General features: G+C 42.7%; 1 protein-coding gene across 1 annotated transcript; it reads left to right on the plus strand.

Annotated features, from left to right (window-relative positions):
* Window positions 1–5,901: 5,901 nt before the first annotated feature.
* On the plus strand, window positions 5,902–10,869 carry LOC307269592 (tripartite motif-containing protein 16-like). Its single transcript, XM_080052586.1, has 3 exons — window positions 5,902–6,061; window positions 7,137–7,891; window positions 8,219–10,869. Exons 1-3 carry the CDS (start codon window positions 5,913–5,915, stop codon window positions 8,968–8,970), a joined length of 1,656 nt encoding a protein of 551 aa, XP_079908712.1. The 5' UTR covers window positions 5,902–5,912; the 3' UTR covers window positions 8,971–10,869.

A 10,869-nucleotide genomic window follows, 5' to 3' on the forward strand; every position in this document is an offset into this window, starting at 1 on the left:
AGCTCTCTTTTCATCACTACAGTAAAGCCAGTGTTACCGGTAGATCTTTAGGTCATGAGTTCCCTTCATGACCAGCTGAGGTGTTAACGGGATTCTCCAGACAATCGCTCCATTGTCCCTTCACTCACCAACAGACCCTGAGGTAGTTGAACTCCTTCTCTTGGGTAAAAGACTCTTTCTCTACCTGGTGAAGGCTCTTATATCTCCATCAGGTATCTCCATGATATCAGACATTTGGGGTAAAGACTCATTCACACCTGGAGGAGACAGTCGGTTTCCTGCTGCGAACCAAGGACCTCACTGGGCTGAGAACAAGCCAACACTGAACCTGAACCCCTAACCCCCTGACCCCCTAACCCCCTGACCCCCTAACTCCCTAACCCCCTGACCCCTAACCCCCTAACCCCCTAACCCTCTAACCCCCTGACTCCCTAACCCCCTGACCCCCTTTGCACTACACGCTGTTAGATAGATCCACAACTCTCTGTGTTTACTGCACTAATGTGAGAATGATGATGTCTTCCAGGCTGTGCTACAGTTAGCCTGTTAGCCTGTTAGCCTGTTAGCTAGGCTGCTCTGAAATGACTTTTTGAATTGAATCTTTATTGAGAAGCAGCTGTTAACGTTTTAAACTGAAGCTTTATTGAAACCACTGTGAGAGCAATAAAACCTCCAATGAGACAATCAGGAGTTCTGACCAATAGGAGGGCAGAGCTGACCAGCTGTGGGCGGAGTCTGACCGAATGGACCAATCAGGTTCTCTGAACCGACACAGAGACATGAACATTCCAGTTAGAAGTCTGTTAAAGCATAATTTATTGTTAAGGACGACGTAGGCTACTGAACTGTCACATTATGTGTAGTAACGATATATATTTATTTGTATATATTCATTAATATCTACTTTAAGACCAGACAGACCACTTTAGTATTAGTTGGGGTTCATTTTGGCTTCATGGCGCGATGCTATATATTATATATTATATCTTCACTCTACTCTCTACTCTCACTTGCCAATCATCACTACAATCGGCCATATTACATTTCAATCACAAATCGGCACCATCCGTACACCCGCAGTTTACTAGGCACCATCCATACACCCGCAGTTTACTAGGCAGCGCGCGACAATATGAAAAAACATGTGCCATAAAACAGTGTAGCCGCATGCCACACTTATGCAGACCTCTACTGCCAGAGACATAAGGGGAGGATTTTTTATAAGGAAATATTGTAATATTTCAGCTTTATTTTAGAGGCATTTCAAACAGACATTTTCCAAGATAACAGATATAATCTCTTTCTCTTAATTGGCAAACCAGTAAAATCGCCGCTTTATATTTAAAGTGTTGCACCTTTTTACTCTAACATAATTGTTATATTTTCTTAATGAGAAGTCTCTTGTTTTCTTCCCAGTGGCTCTAGTAATGATGGATTGGATTTGTATTACGCTTTTCTAGGCACTCAAAGCGCTTCGTACTTTCTCTTCTTTTTATTTCTATCTAATAATCTCCGTCCACGGCTGGGAACAGACTCGACATATCAGGGATAGAAGTCTTTCCTCGACAATCTGAACCATCAGCTGCTCGATAGCTGATTCTAGTGCACTGTTTAATAAAGCTAGGCTAGTATGTAGTGCACTGATAGGCCATGCTAGGCTAGTATGTAGCGCGTACGCCACCGTTAGAAGAAAGGTCAAAGGGTTGATGACGCCAATTTATATTGTGAAGTTTGATATGATTGTGAATGTTGAAATGAACATGGCGAGTCCCATGTGATCAATAGTATTGATTGATGTTTTAACTGTTGATGAGTGATTGGTGTATTTTTCAGCATGAGAGCCGATGTGATCAGTTTCTAAATGTGTGTTATTGACGTGTGAAATGTTTTCTAAGATATCCAGAGTGGAGACACATGTTCAGAGCCCTGCGCCCATATATGGACTTTACACCTGGGGGCGTGGCCTAATGTGTGACATCACACTGCAGGATCAAAGTGTGAAACTATTATCAGGAAGCACTCATCGATGTTATTGTTTTATTTCAAAATAAAAGCTGCTGTGTTTGTTTTGTGACGTCCAGTCTGAACCGAGTCATTTCCTCTAGCGTCCAGAGCCGGCCTGAGGCTTAAGCCTTAGGGCCCCCGACCGCCAGGGGGGCCCCCAATTATTTTTGTTTTTTTAAGTTTTTGTGTTTGACATTAAAATCATATTATGCAAATGTAGTTTATCATACAAAAAAAATGGAATACAATGTTTTGGTAGATAGTTAATAGCCTAATAATTGAATCAGTTCATCTGTAATCCGAGGTTAACTGATCACGTCACGTTCACACCCATGCACAGTGTGTATTGAGTTTATTTAAAAAAAAAATGGAAATGGGGCTGCCCTCAGTTGCCCATGCACTGTGTATAGTCTATAGCCTATTTCAGCCTCGTCTGTGGAAATAAAGATAGCTGGACAACAGAGTTCTTCTGCTTCGTTCCTCTCACTGCATTTAAATGAATTCATTATATTACAGAGAAATATGTCCCGTAAAAGAAAAAGAGCACCAAGCCCATCCCAGAGGACCCTGAATAATATTTTATTTTAACGTAATATTTTTATGGAAAATCCATGTGTCCTTCTTCAATAGCTTCTAATTCATCCGACCCAGTGTCTCCAAATTATTTGTTCACACAATTCCTCAGATTAGGCCTCTTAATTTTCCTCTCAAAGTGCACCAGATTCATGCATTTCACTTTTAAAAAAAGGTAAAGAAAGTCTCCCGGGGGGGCATACCCCCGAACCCCCTAGGAGGGTCGGGATCTAGAACAGACTTACTGACTTTTGTGTTTTTCTATTGTAGAGTCACCAGAAGGCGGGAGTCAATGTATTTTAACATTTTAAAAAAAATCTGCGGGAGACCCCCATACCCCACAATTTAATTTGGGAATAGAAATCCTAAACTCTGTGTTTCTAAAGGCAGGCTAAGGTGTAACATGTGTTTGCCTTTGCTGCACCTAAACATTGTAAACTAACCACGGTGTAAGCCACATGTTAAATGTATAAATGCTATGCTGCATATTCAAGAAGAGGCTTGGAGGGAATCATCACAGTATACCCACTACAACAAACTAGACTACACCACTGCCCCGCCCCCTTTAGAGCGACGGTTTGAAAATGGGTGGGACCAACCGATTCCTCCCCACGAGACATGGCTGCTGAAACGGCGACTTCACCAGACGAACCCCGCAAAAGGAAAGAGGTCGTGGGTAGGATCATCCTGGTATAAAGGGATGTTTGAAAGGCGTAGGTGGATACGTGAAGGACTTAAAAGGATGAAGAAAACCAGTGAATTGAAGAAAGTGGTGGCGGATAGGCATAACTATGTTGTGAATGGACCGGAGTGGGGAGATACGGATATAGGAGAGTCTGATAGCGATAGCATGGAGACAGTCCAAGTTAACGTAATTAAGAAGGTTAAAAGAGGAGAAAATTCTGCTGGGACTAGCTCAAAAAAAGTAAAGAGTACTGGAGGCCAGGAGAGAGAAATGGAGGAGAGACCCCAAAGAGAAAGGCCTAGGCCAGTGGAGTTTAAAGTTATATTGAGGTTTAGAGAGGAAGGAGGAGTTGCCTCAATGAGTCCAGTAAAACTCACAACCATATTAAAAAACCAGATTGGAGACATATATTGCAAAAGTTTTAAGGGATGGAAATTTAATGATAATATGTAAAACTGAGGAACAATTACTACGAGCTGGTAGGGTGAAAGAGATAGGTAAGGTTAAAGTAGTGGATTCAAGCCGTGTTGAAGGAGGGAGTAAGTGGAGTAAAGGAGTGATTTGGGGGGTGCCAGTGGGAGTCTCTATGGAAGAAATCAAGTCAAATCTTAGAGGAGGAACTTTGAAAGCGGCCCGTCGAATCCTGATTACTCGAGACGGGGAGAGGAAAGACAGTGAGGGTGTCGTGCTAGATTTTGAAGAAGAAACTCTACCAAAGAATGTAACTTTAGGTTATGTGAGCTACAATATTAGAGAGTACGTCCCAAAGCCAATGAGGTGCTACAAATGTCAAAAATTTGGCCACATAGCCACAGCATGTAAAGGGAGGAGGAGGTGTGCTAAGTGTGGGGGGGATCATGAATATGACCAGTGTAATCAGGAGCAGCCAAAATGTTGTAGCTGTGGGGGAAATCATAGTGTAGCATTTAGTGGATGTGAAGCTATGAAGAGAGAGATGGAGATACAACAAATTAGAGTTAAAAATAAAATCACATACGCAGAAGCAGTGAAGGTGGTGAGGCAGAGAGAAGGAATGGCTGAGAGAAGCAGTACAGAACACCAGGAGAGAAGCAGGGAAGGTAATCAGGATAGGGCTGCAAATGAAACAGAGCAAGGAAAGGAGGGGAGGGTGGTTGTTGACTTAAAAAAGCTAGTTACGTTCATAGCAGGGGTAGTCAATGCTACAATGGAGGTAAAATCCAAGACAGAGAGGATACAAATCATTGTCAAAGCAGCAGTTCAGCACCTAGATATTACTGGGTTAACATGGGAGGAGGTGAGGAATGATCTCAGCGGGCAAGCAAGTCAGGAACAAGCAGGGTGTGGATAGGAATAGTAAATGGTCTTCTTGCTGCAATGGAATGCTTGAAGTTTGCTGGCTAATGGACAAGAATTTAAAAGTATCTGGAGGAGTTACCAAGTAAACCAGATGTAATTTGTGTACAGGAAACGTGGTTAAGGCCGCAATTAGATTTCAGAATAGTGGGATATGCATCGGTTAGGTGTGATAGGAGGAATGGAGTAGGGGGAGGGTGTGCCACATTTATTAGAGAAGGGGTTTCATTTAGAGAGGTAGGGGTGGGAAATGAGCAAGAATATGTAGCTGTAGAAATATGGACAGGTGAGGGGGAGGTTGGTATAATTAATTATTATAATCCTTGTAAAGCTTTGGAGGTGGGTAGGTTAAGTCAAATAGCAGGTATGGATGGCAATAGGGTGATGGTGTGTGGGGATTTTAATGCACATAGTACGTTATGGGGAGGAGTAAGAACAGATGGTAATGGGGAGATAATTGAAGAATTGCTAGTTCAGATTCAAGTTCTGCGTTGGTATCGTTGCAAACATGTCATTCCAACAGCAGACAAGATATTGTGCATGAAATATATGAAACATTGATTAGAGTTAAAAGAAGGGGGGTAATAATAGCATTTCTGTGGATTCCAGCTCACAGAGGGATTAAAGGGAATGAAATAGCGGATTCGTTGGCAAAACAGTCATTGAAGCAGGGCAACATAATGGACATTTCATTTAGCAAATCAGAAATAAGGGATATAATTAAGAGAAACGTTATAAAAGAATGGCAACGTGAATGGGATACAGAAGTGACAGGAAGGCATCTTTATTCAATTCAGGATAAGGTGAACATAAGGAAAATTACAAAAGGAGTGCTAAAGAGGAGAAAATTTTAACAAGATTGAGGGTAGGGCATACTGGGTTAAACAAGACACTGCATCTAATTAATAAACACCCTACAGGTAGGTGTGGAAGCTGCTTAGACCAAGAGGAGTCAGTCAGGCACGTCATTATGGATTGCAGGGAATACACACAAGTACGGGAAACATTAAAAGGGGAACTAAGGGAAATGGGAATTGGGGAGTTTAGTTTAAAAAGTTTATTTGAAGAGGGGGAGGGAAATTATTTAAATATTTGAGGGTGACAGGATTGATGGGGAGAATTTAGTTAGAGGGGTAGTTAACTCCGGTTCACACTCCAACATAGTAGGTGGCGGTAATGCGACCTGAAGCTGGTTGCCGTCCGCCAGAAAAAAACCCAAAAAGAAGAAGAAGAAGATTCCTCCCCACACACACACACACGGATCAGAGCCAGATCAGAGCTCACACTAGCTGCAGTTTGAGGAAGTGAAGGAGAAATGGCGCAGCTCGGAGTTCAGTTGTACAGAGAAACTTTCTCTTGTTCGATCTGTCTGGAGCTGCTGAAGGATCCGGTGACTGTCCCCTGTGGACACAGCTACTGCAGAGGCTGTATCAAGACACACTGGGACGCAGAGGAGCACAACGGGTACGTACCTTTCATATACTATCTATCTACGGTTCATACAGACTTTAAAAATAAATATTCAAGGACTAGTAACCAGTGAAACTGAAGGGTATTTATGACATGTATATTTACAGTAGCCAGTAGTAGAAGTAGCCTTCTAAAACTAGACGGTATGTTTTTAGTATTTATCTCAAAGGACCAACTCGCACTCGGCCATGTGCCTTGTTAAGCAGGATTGTCCGTCCATGCCCTGTTTGCACTACTCTCATCTGGAGCACTGTGGATTTCAGACTTGGCCTGCGTTCCAAATCACATACTGTTTCTTTTTACTATATACTACAGTACAGAAGAGTTTTAGTCTTTTTAATACACTACATACTAAAGTAGCCTACAGAAGAGTTTTAGGGCCACAGACAGGAGAGAAAAAATAATCAGATAAGGAAGATTTATTTTTCGTTATGTCGAAAAATATCAAGAATAAAGAGGAATACTGCAAAATGCTATAGGAGTTAGAGGGGCATCTGGGTATTTTTGGCATACTGCAATTGACGTGCATGTATTGGGACATCCTAAATCTTTTTCTGGCATACTAAATAGTAGATAGTATGGGGATTGGAACCGCAAGGTTGGTTTGACAATAACATTGTATCATATGGTTTAAAATAAAGATTGAATGAATGTAAGTCATTAGGATTTTATCTTTAAAAAGGGAAATGCAAAATAGACAAGCAACTCAACTTTAGCCCTCAATCAATGTCTAGTGTAAGTCTCAGCTCTTTTAAATCAAGGCTGAAGACTTTCCTGTTTCCCCTTTAACATGTATTTTTTATTTTATTTCAATGTTTTATTTCTATTCATGTTTTTAATAAGTTTTTTTTATGTGTATTCTATACTTGATGTATTTTAATCTAAAGCACCTTGACTGGCTCTGTGTCTGAAATGTGCCATAGAAATAAACTTGCCTTGTTACCTCTTGTAAGTGCCAAGTCAGCCTGGTCTATAAAAAGCAGCATTTTCCAGGAATGTCTTCAGATTTCAAGCACATTTAAAACCTTGAAAACAAGATTTAACAAAAAGCATGTTCTCTATGTTGCAGACTCTCTACTAACAGCTGTCCTCAGTGCAGGCAGAGCTTCGACTCAAGGCCTGTGCTGGTGAAAAACACCATGTTAGCAGATCTAGTGGAGCAATTGAAGAAGACTGGAGTCCAAGCTTCTCCTGCTGATCACTGCTACGCTGGACCTGAAGATGTGGCCTGTGATTTCTGCACTGGGAGAAAACGGAAAACCTTGAAGTCCTGTCTGCAGTGTGTGGCCTCTTACTGTGAGACACACCTCCAGCCTCACTATGGATTACCTGTGTTTAAGAAACACAAGCTGGTGGAGCCCTCCAAGAACCTCCAGGAGAACCTCTGCCCTCGTCATGATGAGGTGATGAAGATGTTCTGCCGTACTGATCAGCAGTCTATCTGTTATCTGTGTTCAATGGACGAACACAAAGGCCACGACACAGTGTCAGCTGCAGCAGAACGCACTGAGAGGCAGAGAGAGCTGGAGGGGAGTCGACTAAACATCCGGCAGCGAATCACAGACGCAGAGAAAGATGTGAAGGTTCTCCAACAGGAGGTGAAGGCGATCGATGGCTCTGCTGATAAAGCAGTGGAGCACAGTGAGAAGACCTTCGCTCAGATGATCCGTCTCATCCAGAGAACAAGCTCTGATGTGAAGCAGCAGCTCAGAGACCAGCAGGACACTGATGTGAGTCGAGTCAGAGATCTTCAGGAGAAGCTGGAGCAGGAGATCGCTGAGCTGAAGAGGAGAGACGCTGAGCTGAAGACGCTGGCACAACACGGTAAGAAATGATTCTCTTTTTCTCCCTGTGAAATATGTTTCAGAGCATTCGGATAATTATAATAATAACTGGGAAATACCTTGTTTGCTCCATCAGGTTTCTCCAGATTAAATGTAAGACTTTTTTAACTTAAAATTAAATTGAATGCCAAATGCACCGTCATAAAAGTTTAAAGAATATGATGGAAGATCAGTATAGATTTGAGTTGTGTGTGTGTGTGTAAGAAAGTCCTACAGATGCCTAGCTGTCATTTTTTTTTGACTCAAATTAATTTAAAGTGCAATGTCAGATATTTTGCTAATTTCCTTCCCTCTCTCTCACACACAGACGATCACAACATGTTTCTACAGAACTACCACTCACTGTCTGCGCTCAGTGAATCTACATCCAGCATCGACATCGAGCGTCCTCCGAGATGCAACGAGAACGTGACAGAGGCTGTGTCCGAAGCCAGAGAGAAACTACAGGATGTTCTGACTAAGATCTCCTCCACGTTGAGTCAAGTTGATGTTTCACTGACACACCCGGAGCCCAGGACGAGAGAGGACTTCTTGAGATACGCACGTGACATCACCCTGGATCCAAACACAGCACACAGGTTACTGTATCTATCTGAAGGGAACAGAAGAGCAGAAAGAAAGAGGAAGGCACTGGCTTATCCTGACCACCCAGACAGATTCACTAAGTTACAACTGGTCATGAGTGAGCAGGGCCTGACTGGACGTTGTTACTGGGAGGTGAAGTGGTTAGCGTCAGCAATTCAAGTAACAGTCGCATACAAGAACGTCGGCGAAACTCTATTTGCATTCACAGACAAAGCTTGGTCGTTACAATTTTTCGAAAACAGGTATCAATTTTTTCACAACAAAGTGATAACCTCCTTCCCGGGTCCTCAGTCCAATAGAATAGGAGTTTACCTGGACCACAGCGCAGGTGTTCTGGCTTTCTATGACGTGTCTGAAACCCTGACCATGACCCTCCTCCACAGAGCGCAGGCCACATTCACTGAGCCGCTGCACGCCATGGTGGAACTCTGCTGGGGTATTGGAGGCACTGCCGAGTTCATCAAACTGAAATAGAAACAAGGCATCCATCCGTACTGCTCTGAGGAACTTTCAGGTTGTGTTGATTCTTGCACCTCCTTTGGACAGAAGCGGTAGTGTTTTTACCACGCCAGCTGTTGTTTCTGGGTGAGCATATACACGGACAAAGGCATTAAGAAAAACTATATGAATAGCATTCTTTGCACTGATGGTCAGGTTTGCTGTTACATGTAATTTATGATCATCGGAGGAAAAATGAGACTGTTTCAGAAATATTAAAAAGTTCCTTGTAGCAGGTTTACATCCAAATCCACACAATCTTTCTAACTGTCATTTGGGGAGTGAGCTGCCTAATCGTGTGGAAGCAATTTTATATTGAGTAGTTTGTTTTGGTCTTGTCCCTACATTCATAGTATTCCCTCTCAGTGATGTAACTTTCTATTGTAATTGTATCATTCTGATGGGGGTTGACACGCCTAGGTGAAGGGTGCTTAGGGGGTGTGTGTGTGTGTGTGTGTGTAGGATTCAAACTAAAGCCCATCGTATCATTTGCATCACCTTGTGAGTTCCTCAAATTAGCATTAGCTCCATTGTTATTCTACCTGTTGGACCATTTCAACCATTTTGTATAAAGCTTCTCACTGGCCCTCATTTATCAAACTTGCGTGGAAACTGGTGCAGATTCTGGCGCAAATACCTCCCTACGCCAGGTATCGCGTGGGATTTATCAAACAGTCGTATCTCGCCAATCTCGGCGTACGCCACGCAATTATTGATAAATGCAGCGGCTGAAAACAATCGTACCACGCCCCTATATTTTCTCAGTTTAGAGGCCTCGCCCAAAGGTTTTGCGACATGGATATGCGCAATACGGCACTTCCCTGAAGTAGAAATTGACAGAATAACAGCGAAAGTAGAAAAAAAGAGTTTCATTTCGGAGCATTAGCCTACAAGCAGCATCAAATAACGACAGAAGGCAGCAGTTAGGAAGGAAATAACTGCTGCGGTCAACAGCGTTGGTGTTGACTCAAAATCGCCACTAAAAAAAGCGTGTTGCTGTTCTGAAATGCAACCAACTGGGGGTGCGGGGCTGCGGGCATAATATAAGTGGTGGAGGAGAAAAAGACGCACCAACTGTCCGATAATGGTCCCCATAAAATAAATACAGGTCTGCAGAGATTTGAATGATTAGAATGTATTGGCCCTTTTAGATAGCACTACTCAAAAGGGTTTTAAAAACTAAAAATAACACATTTAGCGTTTTACTGTATGACAGCATGCGCTTGGCACGAGTGGTCAGCCCGGCAGCGATCAGCTGTGAGAGCGCCCACTGTCCTGCTGAGCTGCTCCACCAGCAGATCGGAAAAACGTGCCGGTTAAGGTGGAAATAAATCGCTCGCTTTAGCATCAATGACACATTAAAAGAGGAACTAACATCTACAAAGTGCGTCAAATAAATAAAATGTTAAGCTGATTGTTGTGCCGTGTATTTTTTTGTATCATAAAGAGCAGTGTAGGCCTACTACATATTTAATACTTAGGCTAACATTTTGAATGAATGCAGCCCCCGTGCCTCAGTGTCCCCCCAGCTGCTCCAAAACGGAGACAACTGCCCTTACGTGTGCGCACTATTGAATCAGCTCTCCTACTCAGTTGCACACCATAAGCTGCTCATTTTTAAGTGATTAATATCTTTATTTCGGTCTTATTTGCACTGCATTTGTATTATCTTCTAATAATTGTCCAACAAAGTCATCGGCTACCCGGCACAGCCTGCACTGCGAGTCTAAGCTGTTTTCAAATTTGCGTACACGAGCTGAGAGCTGGCGTGGGATTTGAGCGTACCCTACGCTCACGTCCATATTGATAAATGCCGAGATTTGCGTGGAGATGTACGTACACCCATTTTTCTGGTCTACGCAAGATTGATAAATG

Source organism: Ammodytes marinus (genome assembly GCF_949987685.1).
Source record: "Ammodytes marinus genome assembly, chromosome: 23".
NCBI classification, from domain to species: domain Eukaryota; kingdom Metazoa; phylum Chordata; class Actinopteri; order Uranoscopiformes; family Ammodytidae; genus Ammodytes; species Ammodytes marinus.

Coding starts and splice junctions, on each gene's coding strand:
- LOC307269592 (XM_080052586.1), top strand. CDS start 5,913: ATGGCGCAGCTCGGAGTTCAGTTGTACAGAGAAACTTTCTCTTGTTCG. Junction 6,062..7,136: donor GACGCAGAGGAGCACAACGG/GTACGTACCTTT, acceptor TCTATGTTGCAG/ACTCTCTACTAACAGCTGTC. Junction 7,892..8,218: donor GAAGACGCTGGCACAACACG/GTAAGAAATGAT, acceptor TCTCACACACAG/ACGATCACAACATGTTTCTA.